The 23,717-nt window shown below is 31.5% G+C and overlaps 1 protein-coding gene across 1 annotated transcript; it reads left to right on the forward strand.

The window, feature by feature from the left end:
- The first annotated feature begins 12,409 nt into the window (after positions 1-12,409).
- On the forward strand, positions 12,410-21,592 carry LOC134694771 (uncharacterized). Its single transcript, XM_063555824.1, has 5 exons — positions 12,410-12,761; positions 13,627-13,853; positions 14,877-15,084; positions 15,805-16,917; positions 18,774-21,592. The coding sequence occupies exons 1-5, from the start codon at positions 12,485-12,487 to the stop codon at positions 20,993-20,995; spliced, it is 4,047 nt and encodes a 1,348-aa protein (XP_063411894.1). The 5' UTR covers positions 12,410-12,484; the 3' UTR covers positions 20,996-21,592.
- Positions 21,593-23,717: the final 2,125 nt, after the last annotated feature.

The raw sequence follows: 23,717 nt of genomic DNA on the forward strand, positions 1-23,717 counted from the left end.
TAATTCATAGAAAACAAGAGAGAAGACTTCCACATGCTTGAGATGCGATAATTTTTAACACAGCGATAATAATCATGAACAAATACCTGCATTACATTTAGTAAACTACATGAACTTGTAAATGGTTTTAAGTAAATAATTATCGAAGGAACCAGACTTATAATTAAGTACGCCAGACGCGCGTTTCGTCTACATAAGACTCATAAGTGAGGCTCATATCAAAATATTTATAAAGCCAAACGAGTACAAAGTTGAAGAGCATTAAGGATCCAAAATTATAAAAAATTGTGCCAAATACAGCTTAGGTAATCTTTGCCTTTGATAAGAAAATCCTTAGTTTAGCGATGATGTCAAGAGTGTCCTTACTATGTGCAAAATGTTCATTCATTTAGATATTCACTGTGAAAAATTTTGCAAATTTTATAGTTGGTTTAAGTGAACCTAAGAATCAATGATAAAATGTGTCATTTGTTTTCTATTTTTATTATATTGCTGTAGACCTTTATAAGCACATTTGGAGATGACCTTATGTGAGGTTTTGGAATTTGGGTTCATGTTCGGACTTCTTGGTGTTTTTCCATACGAAACAATGTGAACTATTTTGTCCCATAACACCTATTTATCTTTTCATATAAGACTTAAAAGCTCATAAAAGGTCATTTGCCAAAAATTTAGCAGATTATTGATTTTTCTTCTTTTGATTTTAGACCCAAATAATGCCAATGCAACTATAAGTTCAAAGTCCGAGTCAGCCTTTACCTGCAATATTTTTAATTTCAAATATTCCGAAAAGAAACATTATGACCTATCAAGATTTTTAGCTGTTTTTGTTCCTTAACTAATTCTCTTCCGACTTATAGTATAAATTTTAAATTCTTGTTTTTTTTTAATTTCACCTAAATACCTCCTTAATACTAAGTATTCCAAAATTATACATGCTGTGCTTACTTTTGCGATTTTTACGATTTGATTATTTGCATTTAAATTCATATGGGTCAGAAACAAATGTTAGATAAAAGCAACAGTATCATAAAGCTGTTCGAAATTCATAAATCAATTTGAGAAAAATCAGAACAGTTGCCAAAATAGTTTGAATTGCTATATAGACGTTACAAATGATTGAATAATTGTAAGTTGTATACGTCTGTCTGGCAATTTTCATCCGATTTTGACCCGTTTTAAATGTTCTTATAAAAACATTACGTTTTTTTGGTTAGGCCTATTACTCAGGTTTTTAAAAGAATATGTTCATCTGATCGTAATCTTATTTTGATGGTGTATTTGCCACGCATAGAAAGATGAAAATCACTGGTCTGTTATTTCATGATTTATTTCTCCGTAAACCTTATTATTATGTAATTTTCAGTGTGTTATACATGTTATATTTGTCCCTTGTTTTTGAAGATAAATATTTGAAAAAGATTTAATCAGTTTTTACTTTTTCCCACTATTGTCTTCCATGAAAAAAAGTTTAGTTCGATTTTTAAAAGACGCATACCCCGAAATACTTGGGCGACCATACCAAGAATTCTTATTGCGTTAACATCTATGTATGAATGAATGTTAAGTAAAGATGTTGCATGATCTTTTAAATGCATTGCCAACATAGAAAAAAATCGTATGTAAAAAGAAATATACGGATTAATTTCAAAAAAAATATAAACACACATAGCCCACCTTTCGTATTATACAATCAATAATTAGATTACACTCATGCGTTGTCAAATGAAGATCTTCATAGTGTTAAATATATAATACGATGTAGTTTCATTACTTAATAATTAACATAGAAATGTACATAAAACGACATCATGTGTCAAATTGTTAATTTATTTTAAAATATTTCAAATTTACTTTGCTCGTTTAGCGTTTTTCACAATTTTATCTCCATTGTATATATATATCGCATATTGTTAAATGAAAACAAACTATGGGAAGTTTGTCGATTTCGATTCGATATCTTCGCTGCCGACAACCAAGACAGAGGTTTAAGGCCGTTGTTCCAGTTATGGAATGTTTGTCGATATCGATTCGATACGTTCGATGTCAACAACCAAGACAGAGGTTTAAGGCCGTTGTTCCAGTGATGGAATGTTTGTCGATATCGATTCGAAATTGTCGATATCGACAATATAGACAGAGGTTTCAGGCTGTTGTTCATGTTATGGGATGTTTGTCGTTATCGATTAGATATCGTCGATGTCAACAACCAAGACAGAGGTTTAAGGCCGTTGTTCCAGTGATGGAATGTTTGTCGATATCGATTCGATATTGTCGATATCGACAATATAGACAGAGGTTTCAGGCTGTTGTTCATGTTATGGGATGTTTTAACGTTATCGATTCGATATCGTCGATTTCGTTGATATCGACAACAAAGACAGAGGTTTAGGGATATGGAATGCTTGTCGATATCGATTCGATATTAACATTCAAGACAGAGGATTTAGGCCATGTGGACATAACAACATGCATACGAAAAGTCGTGTATCAATATTGACACAACATCGTGTCTTGAACAGACATCAGCACAGGTGCAAACATTTGCAGCGTGAATAAACGTTTTAATGTACCAAACCTTCTCCCTTTTTCTGAAAGAATAGTATAACATCACAACATGGAAAAACACACGATAAAATATCAATTGGAAGGCTTAACTCAATCAAAAAACGTAAATTTACACACTACGAATGAATAAATTTGATCTGCGATACCTGAATGCAAATACATAATCAATCAAATTATTAGGGACAAACATTCAAGGCAAAAAGCAAAAAACCTGTTTATCATTAAAACATGTATATAGAACATAAAACTGTCTTACCTCTGTTAAAAATGAAATATAACTGTTATATGTGTAAACAGCGATGTTAAGGTATTAGATGTAGGCTTCACATATCGGACGTATGAGCGTGAGCTCCGCAGATATGAAAAGACTACATGTGATTTACGTAGAAACAATAATAGAAAGGCGAATAATATCAAAAAGTATATTCAAGCTCATAAGTTAAAAAAAAACCTTTTACTCAATTTATTTTATCTTTTCTCTTGTTCTAAAAAGAGCATTTAGTTTCAATAGAATAGGAAATGTAATCATCTTAAATTTCTAGATACAGTAACACTTTTAGAAAAAGGAGTGATTTATTAAGAATAAAATCTTAATTGTGTCTTTTTTTTCTGTCATCAAATTGATTCCTAATCACTGCTTCTATTTTTTTGTAAATTATTTTATAACTGTTTAGTTTCAGGAAAGGTTCACAGGTACTTTGGAACAGGACAATGTTTTAAGCCCTCCTCCTTTTTTCCGAAGACTGATTTTTTGGTTTTCTGTTTTTCTGTATTTTCTGTATACCATAAACATGCATATACTATAAATACTATCATGAAACAGTCAGCGATATATTATGTCATATTTGAAATAGCTTATTTACAATGTATGATTTTATAATATGAGGCAGGAATTACCTGTGAATGGGGACGAAGACTATGATTTTTTTTGTTTAAAATCAACAATGTTAAAAAGAGAAACGGAAATACCGTAACGTTTCCGGTTTTGGTTCAGTTGTTAGGGATTTTAGTTGTGATGTTATTTAAGTTATGACGTCATATTCAATGTAAAGAAAGAAACGCTGTCATCAGGTAACGTTTTTTCTAATAACAAACCTTTTTTTAAAGGAATTAGTATTAGTTCCTATTTTAGACTGATAAATATACATTTTATTCAAAGTCTCATGTAAACAAGACCAGAAACGGAAGTAGATTTCTACGCCGATCCGGAAATTCATAAACGCGACAAAAAAAAATGAACGATTTTGAGTTTATTAGTACAATGAAAAATTCGGGAAATGTTCCCGATTTTTTTTAATTTTTTTTTAATGAATTTTCTACTGTTATAGGGGACTTCGTCCCCATATAAGTGACAAGCAATGGCTAGTATACCTTTGGAATTGATAATAAATAGCAGATGCACTTTATTTATAGTACATGTATCTTCATGATCATGTTGTACAGAAAAACGCGAAAAAAATTCTCCCAATCTACAAGTACTTGTAAAAGAGAGGACGATACTATTTATTCTGCCAAAGGCGATAATACTTACATTTTTAAAATTTACATTTTTTTATAATAAAAACCTGGATCGATAGTTATGTATGGTCTTAGAACTTTATTATTCTATTTCAAAATTGAAGCCAAATAGTATCATGACCAACTCCAAACGGAGGTTGTTCAGGTAAGCCATGACCACCGTCATTTTACACCAAATTTATGGAACTTTGGAAGTTTTCTCGAATAATTCTCTAAAAAACATTTCTATAGGTTTCAAAATTTATATTGTAAATATACACACTATTTATTTATAGATACATAAAAAAAAATATTTTGTAACCTTTCAACCAGTAACAACGCCCCTAATTTAGCTTCCTTTACCTGCCTTGGGTACACAAAAGACCAACCTAATGCTGGGAAAATTTAATAGTACCACTTTCCCTATACGGAAGTTTTTTTCTTTAACGTAAGTCTGATGACGAAAAAAATATCCGGACGCCAGTATTCTCTTTTTTCTCCAAAATAACCTAACTGAATAATCATAAGCAAGGATGTGCATTCTACCTTAAGGACACAGAGGCATGGTGATTAATTAATTGTGGGAGAAAGATAAGCGACACACACAATGATGTCATCTTAATTAATAGTATAGATGCTGAATGATTTATGGCAAAGGAGTTTAGTGTATTTGTATTTTTTGTGATGGATTGCCATAAATCCGAAATAATCGTTTTTATTTCATGCACGGAGAAACTTACTATATACATGATATAGCCATTTAAGAATAGAAAGTGTAAACTTCAGTGTCCATAAACCACGTGCTTGTAGTCATTAAAAACCAACTGTTATATATGAGTTAATACATATTTCTGAACTCATTAGTTTTTAATAATGATTTGTGAATATTTAACATTATGCAATAACGAGTTTTTTGACAAACTTCCAAAATCAATGATGTTTTTGACAGTTTCTCTTGAGCTCTCTTTGATTGTTTTTTTTGTTAAATTGCTGTCTAATTCAAATAACCCTCATATCATTTAACTTTAGTATTAGAAAAGGTTTCAATGTATTTAAATAAATTCAGACCTTGTGTAAAAGCCTTTCACTCTCAGCTGATGACTTTAAAATAGTTGTGAAAATACAGACCAATGAACACAAGGCTGTCCAGGAACTTGAAGGAGAACATCAAAATCGTAAAATTAAAATCGCATTTAAGTCTAAAATGACAAAATCGCAATAATAAATGCACGCAATAATTTCTGAATTTACAGTATCCTACCTTTTGATGTTCTCCATCAAGTCCCTGGACAGCCTTGTGTCCATTGGTTGCCACTAGTAGGAGGGATTTTGGGTTAGATCAAACCCCACCAGTTAAAACCAATCGTCATTGGTGTTTCTATGCTAGACTAGAGACTTTGAGAGGTAAAAACAACCTTGTTTAACGTGGAGTCACTCGAAATTGCACTTTTTGTGAAGTTTTTTCCCTACGTTTATTTCTGATCCAGAAGAAAACTTTTATTTACAATGTTGAGATCACTGGTAATAACGTGGTCAGCCGGATTATATGTGAAATAGGAACTAGCACAGGTGTAATCAGGAGGTTTCGACTCGAAGTCGTCAATATTGAGATCCTGCAAAACCTGTTTGTAATTGAAAATTATAGTTGCAATAAGTTTGGTATCGGTATAAAAAATGATTGGTACAGACCGATTCTTGAAATAAGGAGGTATTTCCGATTGAACTAATTTATGAAGAAGGATATTGCCTGAGTTGACGCCATCGAGACCTTTGTTGGCAAAGGAAAGATTAAGAACAGATATTTTCTCTTTTTTATCTTTTCCAATGCGGACTGGCTTGCAAAGTCTGTGACTTGCAATATCCGAAATGATAGCTGTAATTTTGTATTAGTTTGAATGAGGGTTTAATACAGTGGTTTCCAAACATAAATTGAACAGAGAACGAAGTTTAGAAAGGGGTAAGGAATAAGTTTCGTGCGAATTTGATGAATACCTAGCAGCTTTTGTATAAATGGCAGCGAGTCATTGATAGAGAAATCATGCAGAGTAGGTGATGTATTATGACGATGACCATGACTGCGTCTACGTCGAGGAGCATATTTAAAAATATTTATCACATTCACCGAGCTACACGACGGACTAGACAGAATACCTATACCATTAATTTTGCCATTGCAACCATGTGGTGTCGCAGTTCCCAATTGTCTAATCCAGTCCTCTTCTTGTCTACGGACAGGCGTCTTTAGATAAGAACGGCAATTTTTATACGTGTCCATGTAACAAATTTTGTTGTAGAAGGGTCTACATACAGCACAAAGATGTTCAAAAAGACCAAAAGAGTGAAAAAGTATAATTTAAAAAATTGCATTTGACTAACGAGTTGAACAACTGATGTTCTTAAACCGTGCTGACTGCCATTGACAATTGCCAAATAATTTGATCACAAGGTGTAACAAATCTGTATTAATTTAATATCAAGTAGAAACAATAAACTTGCGGCAAGGATGATAAACCACAACATGAGGTGCAAATTTGTTTACACCATATCCGGATTCGACAATTAATGTCTCTTCAGTGATGAAAATCTAAATTGAAAACAATGTTCAAACCTATGATTGCGTTGGATAAAAATTGCAATTTTTATACGTGGGCATGTAACAAATGTCGTTGTAGAGGAGTCTAAATACCGTGAGCACAAACAAACATTTTCCAAAAGAGTGAAAAAAAATAGTTTACCAAAAGGTTTTGACTAATAGGTTGAAATGCATTTTCTAAATTTATGGAAACAAATGTAAGAAATTTTACAAAATGCCTAAAAGTCTATAAAATTGAATGCAAAGTACCCAAAATTGAACGACTGGAAATATCAAAAAGACCATTTTATGTCATCTTTAAATATTGCATGCAATTTAAACAGTTAAAGTTTGTTGTTGTAATAGATTATTTACATTAACACTGAAGATGACAATTATTTATTACTACACTTAATGTTTGGATAATAGCGGCTGTTACAAATTTGTCCCGATTTTTTGCAAAGACGAAGTTTAGTGTTAAATCAGGTCTTACCACCAACACTAAAACCACATTTTGTGTAACCCTGACCATCACAAAAAAAATCTTTTCTGACAGCTTTTCTTAAGGATATTTCATTATCAAATTTCACAGATTCAATAGCAATTACGTTACTGTAAAACAGTTCAAACTGATTACTGGTGTAAAGTCTTAGTAGTATTTAAACAATGTACTTGAAACTAAACCATGCTGTTGAATTCTCAATAAAAAGTTCAGGCACTTTACAAAATGACCAGGTTGTTAAGGCCTTTCATAAAATGCCTGTAAACTTTAGGCATATCAAAAGATGCTTAAAAATTCAGTCATTTTACAAAATCCCCTAATATAAAAAATGCTTATAACATATTTCTTGACAATAAATGGAATGAAGGGATAATAAAATTAATCTGATTAGTTTCATATACTAATGATACAATTAACAACCGTGTAATCATTTTCTATCTTATTATATATGATAAAATTTGAAAAGGTGACATTCTAAAGCGGCACATTCATAATTGCAAAGTAAATGCATTCTTCCCTCAGCGTTCAAGTTTTTATATTTTTAATCATTATGTATTGGAAAATGATTTTATTTAGGTAAACAAGACTAAAATGCTATTTTTCTTAACGGTCAGGATGAAGATTTATTTACACACAGGTACTGGTTTAATCTAGGAATAATGTATTTACTTGTAAAAATCGATAATAAAAAAAATATTGACCACTTTCACACAAAACAACAATGACGTTTATGAATATAATTATGTATGTGTTTCAGCCCATATGAGTTTTGGACCATGCGCGTATGATCATGATCATATATAGATATATGAAGATGTGGTGTGAGTGCCAATGAGACAACTCTTCATCCAAATAACAATTTAAAAAGTAAACCATTATAGGTTAAAGTACGGCCTTCATCACGGAGCCTTGGCTCACACCGAACAACAAGCTATAAAGGGCCCCAAAATTACTAGTGTAAAACCATTCAAACGGGAAAACCAACGGTCTAATCTATATAAACAAAACGAGAAACCAGAAACACGTATATATTACATAAACAAACGACAACTACTGTACATCAGATTCCTGACTTAGGACAGGTGCAAACATTTGCAGCGGGTTAAACGTTTTAATGGATTCAAACCTTCTCCCTTTTTCTGAAACAATAGCATAACATCACAACATAGAAAAACACACGATAAAATATCAATTGGCAGACTTAACTCATATGCATATATACTCGAATGTTCCACCCAAATACAAATGTATAGTCCAGGTTTCAAATGGACATGTTCAAACAGACGTCTACAAAGACATTTACAACGATACCGATACCTATATTGACTATTAAATAAATTCATCATAGATACCAGGACTAAATTTTGTATATACGCCAGACGCGTGTTTCGTCTACGCGTGTTTCGTCTACGCTCGAATTTAAAAAAAGTTAAAAAGGCCAAATAAAGTACGAAGTTGAAGAGTTACTAAAAGTTTTGCCAAATACAGCTAAGATAATATATTCCTGAGTTAGAAAAGCCTTAGTATTTCAAAACAATCAAAATTGTTGTTAACAATTAAGTTATAAATATAACCATATCAATGACAATTCGTGTCAGCACAAAAAGTGCTGACTACTGGGCTTGTGATACCCGCGGGGAAATAAATCTCCACCAGCAGTGGCATCGACCCAGTGGTAGTAAGTAAACTCATCATAGATACCAGGACTAAATTTTGTATATACACCAGACACGCGTTTCGTCTACAAAAGACTCATCAGTGACGCTCAAATCCCAAAAAAATTAAAAAAGGCCAAATTAAGTACGAAGTTGAAATATAGGGACTGTATCAAAATGTCAAAACTTACTGAAATAATGCCCTTGTAAGACTTGGTTTCAGAAATAAAAAAAAACATATTCTCAAATCAGGTACATTGTAGAATTGTATACTATTTAAACCCTTGTTCACGTACTAGGATGTTTTTAAGATTAAGGAGTACAATAAGTATAATAGTATATATAATTTATTGTTTGGCCATTTTTACTATTTACAACTTGGACAGAATGTGGACGAATCTTTTTACGGATTATTATTGGCTGCTCGTAGCTTTACCTAAGAGTCAAATGTGTACTTTTCTGTATATTTTGCAAACAACTTTTGCTTTCTTTTGTTTAATAGTCAAAATATGCTTACCTGCTTGTTGCACTTTGGTCAATGTAAAAATAATATTAAAAGAAATATAATACATGTATGTTAAATGATATGTTTGGTGTGCATGTCCATGGTATGAATTACATTGCATATACTATTGTTCTGCTAATATTGTTCACGTTCTATATGGCCTTATTTGATAATTCAATATTATTATTTTTTTAAGCAGATATTAAAAAAAAAAAAAGAACCGATGGTGGACATCAACACATTTATTCACAAGAATGTATTTTGGATAAAAACTAAATGTTTATTTTCATATGTAAATTAACATGTTCATAAAGTCATAACATTCATAAATTTCTCCATCTTGAACATGTTGAACATTTTATTCATGGCAGGACGAGGAAAATGTAAATCAATAAAATGGCAAGTTTTTATTTTTAGAAAAGCTATTACTTGTTTCCTTTTGATTCATTACTGATGTGTATAATAACACACACATATTACACATGTTTAGAAAATGGATTCATTCTTTTTAGTTTTAAAAGTATACCCATCAAAAAAGGCTGTTGATAACAACTATTGTGTCGCATATTTATACAAAATCAATATGTGTATTATAAGGAGATCGTATTATTTTACACGAATTATTTGGTAAATTTGTTGATATTAAGTACAGCATGAGTGTGTTTTTACGGAGGAATATCTGATACGTGTAGTTGAAACTGTTAATTCATGTAAACACGAAACACTTAGAACAATTAGGGATTTTGGTTAAACGTGAAGATTATGTATTTTTTCTTCGATAAGTGATGTTTATCATCTATCATATTAATGAGACATTAGTTCATATATATTTACTTCTCCTAATGCTGATTCAAATGATAAGATAGATACAGGTAAGTAAATTTATTTGCATTTTCTTATTCAACTGTCCAACATAGACTAGTATACTCAATACGCAGAGAAATATATAAAATATGAGGGTCTGTATTCTTTTATTCTAAAATGTATAGGGCCTTTTGCTATTTTCTTAATACTCAAAGAACTAATATTCTCAACCCATTATTTTTTTTGCCTATGTTTCTTACTATTTTCTAGACATGTTTTTGCAGTATAAGCATACAATTCTATATTCTGTATTAAACCCCTTCCAGACCCTCAGATATGAGTAATATGTAGTATCATTACAGTAGGTAAGTTAACATATTAACATATTTTATTGTTATTACCTATGTATCTGTATGAATATGTTGTAAAGCGCTTAGGGTATTTTTGGTATTATATAATGCGCTGTTATAAATACTGTATAATAAAAAATTAAAATAATAATAAGTGTAAAGAGGCCAATTTAAACAAAAACAGAAATATAGAAAACATACAGGTTGTAGTACTTCTCCTCCAGTACCCATACAGGTACAACACCACTTAATGGCTCGTCGTTTAGTACCAGTTACAAATATTTATAAAAAAAAAACGTTTATCACCAATACTGGTTTTCCTCATGATTAATACACAACAGAAAAGAGTTAAGCAATGATAAATGTCCTGTTCAAGAATCCCACCGGACGGCGGTCTTTTTTTATACCTTTTTCACCTTTTTTATTGATAAATATATATGTAGGACTCTAAAGTGCGAAGGGGCGCTAAAATTACGATGATCACGCTAAAGTCCGATGGTATGCACTAAAGTAAAGTGACTCAATACGTTAAAGTATTATAGATCATTATGGTTCGATAAAGTATAGAGGTAAGAAACGTAGTTGGATTATGATATAAAACTGTCGTTTATGCATACTAAAAATGTGCATGCCAGAAAATATATTAACAATATTTGGTTATCAACTTTCAAAACAAATTACAGAGTAGTCGAAGGAGACTTTAGGTTTGCACTCCGTCCGTCTGTCATTCCGTCCGTCCGACTGTCCAACCCTCAAATTAGTTTTTCAAACTTTTTTCTTCGTTCTTGAAGATAACTGATTTGATATTTGATACATAGTTTTATCATGACAAGTTATAGATCAAGGTTGAATTTTATTCTGGTCTGATGATTAAGTCCAGAGTTATCATGGTCCATATCCACTGTTAGAATACTACGTTTTGTATGTTAAACCATATTTATATTCAAAGGGAGGTAACTTACTTTTAAAAGGCATTATATGGTCAATTGTTTGAAGAATTTTGTAATTTTGAATAAACAAATTTTCTGAATGCTATATATATATATTCCTAAACCAATAAAGATGAAATTGGGTGTCGCGATTCTTCTTTTAGATGAAACCCACGAATATTGTTCCACAAAGTGGTAATGACCAGCGTAGTTTATTATGTGTTCATTTCAAAATTACTTGGGGTTATGTGGGGGCTTTAATCGGAAAAACGCCATTTCGGATAAACCGTCCTTCACGACCTTCGGCTATGACATTTTGCAAAATGATGTCCCTTAGACAATTTTTTAAAAACATGTCTGCTTCTTCACTTTTACTTTACTGTGAAGTCTAAACGTTTACAGGCATAATAAAAAGTAAAATAAAATAAGGCCATAATAAATAATAGGTTTGTTTGCCCAAACGCTACCTACCCAGAAAAAAGCTGCCTACTCAAGTTCTTTTATTGTCCTGATTTGAAGAAGTTTTTTTTTAATCAATTAGGCATGAAGACTAATAAACATCTGATACTTCAATTTCTTTTTTTGAAAAAAAAAAGAAAATGCCTACCTACCTACCCACTGTCTCAACCTTTGGGTAGGGTTTGGGCAAACCAAAATATTTTTAAGTGTGGCCTTTAAAGTTGGTTTATTATATACCGAAATACTGAAAAAACGGAAAGTCTATTATCAAATAGCAAAATCATTCGTAGTTGATTGTTCATGGAATAAGGTTATACTAATTCAAAATCAGCTATTATCCCCACTATCATCTTTATTAGACAATCTGAATAAAAAAATATATGATATCTTGGACCCCAAAAAAGACATTCTGACATCCACTCGAAAATTCTAAAATTGTTGTATTTCTTCCTTTCAGCCAATTTCCAAAGCCCTTTTATGTGAAAGGATATACTAGTAATATAAAAAGATGATAACATCATCTTGATCAGGGTATAATAAAACCACAGTTTATATTTAAAACAGGTGATTAATGCTAGCCAATATGACAAACAAAGTTCATTGCTGAATACTTTTTATACGTCAGAGGTATCCACGTTTTATAATGACGTCGATTTCACAACTTACAGAAGAAGAGAAAAACTTCACCAGATTTTTCTTACTCAACTTTAAAGTATCACCTGACATTGCAAGGCGATACTTTAATGTCAAATTTCCACCAGCACACTTAGCTTTAACTCTCAACAATAGTATGAATGCCATCATGAAGCTAAACAAATCCAGAAGAATCAATACAGCCCAACTAGAAATTCTAAGGGGTGTCCCTGGTACTATATGGCCATCATATCTTCCACCTATGACTGCTGGAGTCGGATCAACAGGTACACATGCATTAAAGAGATACACATTACCTGATGCATTCACATTTTTTCAGAATATTTTTAAAAGGTAGACTTAACTAATGAATGTGACAAATTACACTTGTTATGGAACCATGATAAAAACTGTACTCTTCTTTGTTGTCTGTATGAAAAAAAATAATGCTCTAATAATAAAACAAATATAGCATGGAAATTAGTATGGCTGCCAATGAAACAACAATCAACCAAAAAGCACACACACAGATATAAATGCTTCAATTATTAGGTCACCGAATAATGACCTTCAGTAATACATGCAATATGCACACATCATATCATTATAAAAGCTATATGTAGACATTAATTATCATTGGTATGGTCATTATTATGAATTAACTGTAAACCAAAACTCTGCATTTTGGAATTACCAAGGCTTTTCTACCTCAAGAAAAGGTAATTACCCTAGCTGTAGGAACTTTGGGTCCTGCATTTACTTAAACTTCGTACTTTTTTGGCCTTTTTAGATTTTTTTTATCGAGCATCACTGATGAGTCTTTTGTGGACGGTATCTATCATGAGTTTGTATACGCCAATAATCTTATTGAATGACTTTGCACCAGAAAGATGGTAGATATTCCGATAGAACTGTTTTGTTAGGTACATCAATCATTGTTTTTTCAAATAAATGTTCGGAATTTGTGAAATTATATTTTAGTTACAGTTACTACTTATGTCGAAAATCGAAATAATGTTCCAACTCTACATCTTATAGTGTGATACGATAATCATTTTTGAAAGATTAGAGGTTTTTTTCTGAAAAATATCAAAAGTTTGAAATAATTCCTTTGAAATTGACCCGTTCTCTTTTTATTATTTTTTTTTCTAGCGACCTCTTCCAAGGACTTTGACCTGACAATGATGATATGTCTGTTACGTAATATCGGAGGTTTATCAACACCCTCCAATGGATGGGATAAACTTCCGCATCCGAATGATACGTCACCGGGAGCGGCTCTTGCTATCCTGAAGTGGTACAGAAACCAGTTGGCTCATACAACAGTTACTTCATTCGACAACAATGAATTCAAAGACAAATTGACTATGGTTGAGACAGTACGTTTTTTTTAAAGCTCATATTCCTTTTCTTTAGTATTCCTCATCGTAATTGTTATAACCAAAGTACACGTACTCAGTGGCGGATCCAGCTATTAGAAAAAAAAGTGGTTCCCAACCCAGGACAAAAGTGGGATTCCAGCTATATGGCCCCATTCAAATGCATTGATCGTCCAGAAGAAGGGGGGTTTCCAATCCCTGGAACCCCTCTCTTGATCCGCCGCTGCGTACTTGTTTGGTTCAGATAATCTTCATTGTAATACTAACATCCAAAGCACATTTTTTAATGTTATTTATAGATATTTCCGACATGAAACTATAAAAAAATGTTTCAAACAGAATAGTATCGAAGAATACCGAAAGATGTCTCGCATATATATATATATATATAATTAATACGGTAGGGAAAGTTTAAAATTTATTGTTGGACAAATGTTTTCTTCACCACAATTTGGATGCGAGTTTATATGTCACAGGTCATAAATTGCATTGCATATGTAACATCATGCAGCTCCTCGGCTTCTATTTCATGTACCAGTAGTCTAAGATTAATTCACATATTCAGAAAATGACAGGTGTACTATCATGATCTCAGAAACGACTTATGACTAAAGAAACACTGCGAGGAGTACTCGAGAGCAGATAGATTCTGAAAAAAACGACAGACGATATTATGTTAAATGTATACCTTTTTAAATGCACTTCAAACAAGAGCGTCATCAACCTAAATATTTAAATATTTTTTTTTACTTCTTGTCACCTTCTACAGACGGTTTATAACATATTTCTTTAACGAGCCAATCAGAGTTGATGTGTGATTTAATTTCAAGGCAGATTGCGTAAAATATCAAAAGTTGCCAGGTACTCATTATAAACGTGGTATCCTGAATCATGTGATTAGTAATTAACAGTTGATGTTTATTTTAAAAAAAAAAACATAAAATCTGATGTTTAGGGAGATATTTTCCATTAGGAAATATTTCATCATCCTCATCAAGTACGTGTATACCGTTCTCATTTTAGGCTTTGAACATTTTAAATAATGGTCAAAGACCAAAAGAAGTAACTGAAATCTTGAACTACGATCTTGATGGAGACCAAGCAAAATTATTAGCCAAAGAAGACCTTGAGCAACTAAAAAAAGTGTATCTGGATCGTGGGAAGGAAAAAGAACAAATACAAAGTGATTTTTCCCATTACAAGAAAGGCAATCTTCCGAATCTCATCGCAGGTTTGTGTCAGTGTTTAACAGTATAAAAAGTTTGAAGTCGTTAAACACAGGTCGAGTTACAGTTGCATATAGTCCTATGCATATATTTCATTTATAAAAGGAAAACGGAAAATACAAAAAAAGTGTTCATGGTCAGTTGTATGTTCAGTAACTCAAGTATGACTGAATTTTTAAATGTAGTACTAGTCATTACTAAAAATACAAAAATACAGAAATTACCGAACTGAGAGGAAAAGTCAATACGAAAAGTCCGTTATCAAATGGCAAAATCAATAGCTCAAAAACGTCGAACAACGGGTATATTCCTTACTTGATATAGGCATTACATTTTTCTTATGCAGAAAATGCTGGATTAAACCTGATCTAATAACAAGCTTAACATCTCACTTGTATGATAGTCGAACATGTTGTCAACTGTGTGTACAAAGCACCACAACGTGTGAGTTGAAATTGATCATTTTGAAAAAAGACAATGCCCCTTGAAAGTGTGGAACATATTATAGTTTTATGTTTTCATTAATAACTTGAGAATACAGCATATTAAACTATTTGACATGTCAACTTCGAAGATGTTAAAAACAACCAAACATTCTAATTATAGATTTGTTTTCCATTATGAAAGATAATTTATAATCTTATTAACGTTAAAATATGCTTATATAAAGATTTTGCTCAATATGTCAGTACCAAATGCATTTGAATGTATATTTATTTTCACAGAAGCGAATGCAACTTTGGTTGAATCATGGATAAAAGACGATAAATATTTTTATGAGACAAAGGGATCTGAGCTTGTTTATGATCAAATGGACGATTGTAGCTGTATTCTGTTGACATCAAATTTAGGATTTGGAAAGACCGCCACCATCCGACATATCGCAATACAATATAAACTGAACGGATTTGAAATTATTTCCGTAGAGTCGCCAGAGGACATAATCAAATACAAAACAAATGAGAAACAAGTCTTTCTTATCGATGATGTCCTTGGTAAATACGATTTGGATCTGACACTGTTGGATAACTGGGAAAGAATCAACGAAAAGCTAATAAGCAGCATAGAAACAGGACAAGGTTCAACAAAAATATTGTGTACACTAAGATTAAATATATCACTTCATCAGAGATTTAAAAATGCAACCACAATTTTGAACAAAGTAGTCGTAAATTTGGAACAAGAGACTACAAGTCTTTCAAAAGAGGAGAAGCAGAACATATTAAGAAAACAGCTAATGAGAAGTAATTTAGAAACTGAAATTGAAACAGAGGAAGTTGATTTAATGTGTGAAACGAATTATGCATTTCCTCTTCTTTGCAAATTAGTTGTAAACAATGAGGAAAGATTCAGAAAAAGAAAAACATTCTTTAGGCAACCATTATCACTTTTAGATGAGGAACTTGATAAAATGAGTAATAAGAATAAGAACTTATATTGTATTTTACTGCTATGTATGATGTTTAACGGCTCATTTAGTAGAAACATGTTTGACATTGACTCTGATGAATGTGATAAGAAAATATACAAAATGACGCAAACTTGCGGACTTCAAAGAAACATTTCTAAGATTGAACTTGAGAATGGCGCCCTCTCTGCTCTAAGATCTTATTTCAGAAAAGAAAATAACAATTTCGAGCAAATTCACAATGTTATTGAACAAACTGTCGGTTGGCAGTTCTGTACTATGAATCCTAAAGGAATATTCGAAAAGGCTTTAGAAAACGCTGAACAGAAACATCGTCAACACGTATACCAGGATAGTGAAAAGGAAAAAGATCAGATAGATCATGTTTGCTCCATTGCCTCGAACGGAAATCTTCCAAAAAACATCACAGGTTTGTTTCAATATTTATCAATAAAACCAGTTGGAATTGACTAATCGCTCGTCGGGTTACAGTGTAATAAGTTATTTGTTTTTTAACTTCACATTAATTTCCAATCATAAAACGGAAAACACCTTAACGTTTGTGCATGGTAACTTGTTCGTTAAATATTCAATTTAACCTTGATATATTTTTATACAAACGCACACATTTCCGTAAACTGTTGTGACGTTATCATCGTCGTCCTCGTCGATCACAAATATTTGGTTTCTAGAAGAATAAATGTGTGGATCTTTAGAAAATTGTTTCACAAGGTTACATATCACAAACATAATATTATGTGGTATATTGTCTTAGTTGGTGTTTTTTTTTATTAGAGGCCATAAAGATGCCATATAAAACATTGTTCTTGTTTCAAAACAATAATTTGAGTTTAACTCAGTGACCACATATAAATTATTTAGTATAGGGACATGTTTTTTTACAAATGATTTTAGAATGTAGTGAACTAAAAAAACATTAAAACTCCTGACCCTTTGGGTTTATGGGTCACTTTCTTAAATAACAACGGTATGACGGATAAATAAATCAATTATATCGAATATTTTCATCTCACCTTTTGTTTACCTTTGGGAAGTTATGGTCCTATAAACCATTATTGAAAAGCAATACTTGTATAATACTTTCTACAAATCGCATATTGTTTTACTAATTCCAATGCGGTCAAAATTCAAATTCTTTATCTAATATACTTTATGAAACGGAATATAATCTTGTATATATATACTTATGTAAGCCCGATATTTTAGTTAGTCTACATTGAGGTCTAAAGGGTTCAAAATTATTCTTTTTTTTATTTCATTTAAAATTGAAATCTTTGGGATCTTTAATATTACTTTTCCTACAATCAACTTAGACATTTCAATTATGAGGCATGTTTTCGAGTTAGTCCATACTAAGGTAAAAAAGGACCAAAATTAAACTATTTTTAGATTTTGACATTGTTCTTTGATATATCGAATCTAACGATAGATTTTCAATTTAAGAACTGGTTTTTAAATTTGTTCACATTAAGGTCCAAAGTGTTTAAAATTAAACTTAGTTTGGTTATAATAAAACATAAATGCAAGGGGTCCTTTTATATGCTGAATCTTCTCAAGTTTTAAAGTTTGGTCAAATCGGGGTACAAAATTTACTTTTCCTTGATTCTAACCAAAATTGAACACATGGGGTTCATTAATATGCTTAATCTAAACGTATATTTACATTTTGGATTTTACATTGAGGTTAAAATGTACACAATTAAATTTTGTTTGATTTAAAAAAAAAGAATTATTCTGATATGCTTATTCGAACCATGAATTGTAATTATTTTTTGGATATTGGTCCGTATTTAATAAAAATTTAATTTTCAATTTTCAGTTCTTTGACAACATGAAACCTGTGCTGTGTCAAATATGTACAATCCAAACACAAAGCTTAATAAATCTTGAATGTTGTGTCCATGTCCCATCTGTTCATGGTTCGGTATATGATGAGTATCAAGCTGCGTCAAATAAGCTATTTTTTAGTCATTATTATACAGTGCAACGCAGACAATTTGAATTTTTCAGAGTTGTTGTACAGAGATTTGCCCCTTGAAAATGTGAATTACATTGTGTAACCATATTTTGGATTACCATTCTTTACTTGAATATACTTTTATATCGAAATGATTAAAACTTCAACACGATCAGGATGTAAGGAACAACTAACTATAAAAATGCATAGTTATTGTGTATTGTGTCAAATATATTAAAAGCTTGATAATATGAAAACAATCCTTATTCAGAGGCACAACTAAGTTATTCAATATATTTTTTTTTCAGATTCAAATGCAACTTTTGTTGAAACATGGATAAAAGATGATGAAACTTGTTATGAGACACAGGGATCAGAACTAGTATATGAAAAAATAAAGGATTGTAGCTGTGTTGTGGTGACATCAACTTCAGGATTAGGAAAGACTGCAATAATTCGACATATTGCTTTAAAATTTAAACACGAGGGATTTGAAATTATTATCGTAGAGACACCAGATGATATACTCAAATACAAGACAACTGATAAACACGTTTTTCTTATTGATGATGTTCTTGGTAAATACAACTTAAGTCCGACAATTTTGGACACATGGGAAAAAAATAACGAAAATTTAATAACCTACTTTGAAAACACGGGTACAGGTTCAAAGAAAATAATGTGCTCAATGAGATTACAAATAGCACTTCATACAAGATTTAAAAAAGCTTCCACTATTTTAAACAAAGGAGTCATCAATTTAGAATGCGAGCCTTATGCTCCTTCAGAAGACGAAAAACAAAACATATTATTGAAACATCTTCAAAGTCGTAAGCTAGAGGGAAAAATTGAACAAGAGGAGGTCAACGTGATGTGTGAAACGAATTATGCGTTTCCTCTTATATGCAAATTAGTTTCAAGTAATGAAGATAGATTCAGAAAAAGAATTGCATTCTTTAGGCAACCATTGTCACTTTTAAAGGAGGAGCTGAATAAGATGAGTAATGAAAATAAACAGATGTATTGTGTGTTGGTGCTATGTATGCTGTTTAATGGTTCATTTAGTAGAGACATGTTTGACATTGACTCAAGTGAATGCGATAAGAAAATAAACAAAATAATGCAGACTTGTGGACTTCCAAGAAATATGTCTAAGAGAGAACTTGGTGATAGTGCACTTTCTGTTTTAGGATCGTATTTCACAATGGACAGTAACAGTTTCCGATTTATTCACGATGCTCTGGAAGAGACCGTAAGTTGGCATTTCTGTACATTAAATCCCAAAGAAATGTTTTCAGACTGTAATATCTTGTTTATTAGAGATCGTGTCAGAATTTATTCTGGTGAAAACATAAATGAAAGCTTTGGTGAAAATATTGTGATAATTCAGGAAGATGAATTGAACGAGGATCATATTAGATCGTTATATAATAGGTTGTGGACTGAAATAAACAATGGCAGATTTTCAAATTTGTTGATGAGTCAATTTTTAAAGAATAAAAACTTTGTACATGCGTTTGGAACCCATTTAGAAAAAAAAAAGAGCACACTTGGATCCAAAAAAATCTTTTCTAAAGTTAGTTCGGAGCGGAGAAATAGCTTCCATCCGTCTATTTTTCAGGAGTTTTTTAAGACTGTGTCCATTGATGAATTTCGTGATAAAAAAGATGCCATTAGTCGAGTTTTAGTGGCTAAAGTCAACAGAAGTACACTAATGGACTGGATAGTTGCCTTCGGCTGTTATGAATTATTTCAATTTGCTTGGAGCTCGATGACATCCTCAGAACAGAAATGTATTCTTGGTAGAGGTTATATGTCTAAGTCATTCCTTCCTCTGGCTGTCCTAGGTGGTAGCTTTGGTATTGTTAAAGAATTAATTCGCACTGGAGCAGACGTTAACTGTTTTTCCGAGTTTTGGGAAACACCTTTATTTATAGCAGTTAAATTAGGTCGCTGTGATATTGCAAGCTTGCTTTTACGCAATGGAGCACGTTTAAATCTTCGAGGATGGTTTGACATGAAGATCCCAATTTTAGTCACTTCAAACAATTACCAATTAACCCTTTTAATTCTTAAATATGATTTAAATCAGACCAAACTTCATAAAGCAGTCCGACATAACGATCTACATATTTTGAGATCAAATATTTCATCCGATATTATTGATCATAAAACAAAGAGCGGATGGACTGTCCTACATTACGCTGTATTATTAAATAATTTAGAAGCTGTTAAGATTTTATTCCATGACGAATTGACCCAGAAAGATGAGTCTTATCTTGACTGTTTGCAAGTTGATCAAAGAGAATATGTATGGAGAAAGCCGACACCTACAGTAAGCATAGCTGACAATAATGGACTCACTACTGTCCATCTAGCAGTTATCAACAATAATACAGAGATACTATCTCTGCTGCTTCAGCATAAAGCTGACGTAAAGTTCCGTGATGTTCTCGGCAGAACCCCTTTACATTACACAACTAGTGAAAGTGCAAAAACATTATTACTCACTTATAGCGCTCAAAATTAGTGTTTGCACACTAACTATTATTATAACGCAGATGAGAGGAGAGAATACACAAAAAGACTTAAATCACCTTTCATGACAAGATGTTTTCATATTACTGTACTAACTGCTTCAGAAATAAATGTATGACTGTATAACACATACAAGACAGTGAGGTGAAACATCTTTACTTCTGTTATAATAGTCATCAAAGGTACCAGGATTATTATTCAATACGCCAGACGCGCGTTTCGTCTACATAAGACTCATCAGTGACGCTCATATCAAAATATTTATAAAGCGGTATTTTATACAAGCGGATACTAGTGATTGCATAAAAACATCAAGAAGAGAGTCAAATTTATTGAATGACATGTATATATTTGAGTTAATTATGTCTTTCGACTTTCTGGTGGAAAAACCTTTTGATTTTGTTGCATATTTTCCTTCAATCACATTTTGTATGCTGTGATGTTTTTTTTTCAGTTTCGCAAGATATCGAGAGAAAAAAGGTACATGATATCGAACACTGAAGACGCTTTCGAAATTGACCATGTGTAACCGTACAATTCCTCCTGATATCTCCCTGTTCACGCTTTCCTTGCTTCTACTTCACCTTTGCAACCGTAAAAAAAATATTTTTTTCAAATCCTTAGAATGTTTTGTTAAATTTGTGCTGAAATAATACAGCAATATGAGAGCTATACATGTATCCCCAATTATGTTATTGACATATTAATATATAAATTTTATTCATGCGCTGTAAGTTACAGAAAGGTATTTTGATCTGATGTCCTTTGTCCCCCGTCAGAAATTTGAGGTCACGGTCAAGGTCAGGGTCGTGATCGAAATTTTTGATGATTGATTTTGCTCTTCTAGTAACTATAGTAGATTAGTCGACCAAAAAAGTGTTTACTATATAAAAAAAGATGTGATATGATGACCAATGAGACAACTGTCCACAAGAGACCAAGATGACACAGAAATTAATAACTATACCGTACGGCCTTCAACAATGAGCAAAGCCAATACCACATAGTCAGCTATAAAAGGCCTCGAAATGACAATGTAAAACAATTCAAACAAAAAAACTAACAGCCCTATTTATGTACAATTTTTTTTGATGAACAAAAAACAAAAATATAAGACACTAACAAACGACAACCACTGAATTACAGTCTCCTGTCTGACTTGGGACAGGCCCATACGTACCTGATGTTTAAATTTGTTTGAATAGTTTACTGAATATATGAATAAGTTAGACATTTTAATGCGTCACATTTGTGTGTTCCCCTATATTAACTTGTGTTTATGTGTGTTTTTTTTCTAAATTTGTATTCGTTATGTAATTATCAAAAGAGGAAAAACGCAAAAAGAAACATAAAGTTGTCATTGTTTACATCTTTCATATCGATGCATCTTTTCTTTTAGATTTAATAAATACCGACAACAGTATAAAAATGAGGAGATCGTTATAATTGCTAATGAGATAACTATCCACATAAAAGTCATCCATACAGTCTATTGTTGTTATTTGTATTTTTCTTTTAAAAAGATGATTTTGAATTGCTAAAAACATAAGTTGTAAAAATGGTGAAATTGTTGAATATATTCCGTAAACAGTTATTATAAGTATTGTATAAAGTTGTTATCTATAAATAAATTTAAAAAAACTTTTAACTCTGCGTTAAATATGTGATATTTACCACTGGTGCAAACCTACATTCACAAATTAAAATTCACTTTGAAATCTGCGATAAGTATATGTGATAGTTGTCACTGATTCAAAAATACATACATTAATTAAAATCTGCTTTGAAATCTCCGTTAAAAATGTGATATTTGTCAATGATGCAAACAGACATCTCACCAATTAAAATTTGCTTCGAAATCTGCGAAAAATATGTGATATTTGTCACTGGTGCTAAATTACATTCACAAATAAAAACTTACTTTTAACTCTGCGTTAAATTTTTTATGTTTATCACTGGTACTAAAATACATTCTCGAATTAAAGTTTACTTTGAAATCTGCAATAAATATATTTTTGTCACTGATGCAAACCTACATTCACAAATTAATTCACTTTGAATTCTACGTTCTAGTTGTGATATTTGTCACTGGTGCAAAAATACATTTACAAAAACATTTTCTTTGAAATCTGCAATAAATATGTGATATTTGTTTCTGATGAAAAAAAAACACGTTGAACTTCATAAATTAATTTTACTTTGAAATCTGCGTTAAATTTGTGATATTTGTCACTGGTGCAATAATACATTCACAAATTAAAATTTTCGTTGAAATCTGTGTTTAATATAGGATATTTGTCACTGGTGCAATAATACATTCACAAATTAAAATTTTCGTTGAAATCTGTGTTTAATATAGGATATTTGTCACTGGTGCAATAATACATTCACAAATTAAAATGTTCGTTGAAATCTGTGTTAAATATTTGATATTTGTCACTGGTGCAATAATACATTCACAAATTAAAATTAAAATACATTCACATCGGTTGGTTCCAAAATAAGCTGCGGTTAGGTTATAAAATACATAGTCAGATATATTATTTCTAATACAAGTTCTTTTGTGGGTGATGAATAAATGACAGGAAATCAAATCTCACCGTTATAAGTATTACATTTGTGTATATTGTAGTGATATATTTATTTCGTAGCAGTATAGTCTAGGTTTTTTTTATATATGTTATCAATATTTGTATTACAGTTATATCTATATA

This window comes from Mytilus trossulus, chromosome 13 (genome assembly GCF_036588685.1).
Source record: "Mytilus trossulus isolate FHL-02 chromosome 13, PNRI_Mtr1.1.1.hap1, whole genome shotgun sequence".
NCBI lineage: Eukaryota > Metazoa > Mollusca > Bivalvia > Mytilida > Mytilidae > Mytilus > Mytilus trossulus.

Bases quoted from the DNA above. Each gene is read 5' to 3' on its own strand.
- LOC134694771 (XM_063555824.1), top strand. From the start codon at position 12,485: ATGACGTCGATTTCACAACTTACAGAAGAAGAGAAAAACTTCACCAGA. The intron at 13,854-14,876 runs GTACGTTTTTTT...TTCTCATTTTAG, and splicing joins AATTGACTATGGTTGAGACA to GCTTTGAACATTTTAAATAA. The intron at 16,918-18,773 runs GTTTGTTTCAAT...TTTTTTTTTCAG, and splicing joins TCTTCCAAAAAACATCACAG to ATTCAAATGCAACTTTTGTT.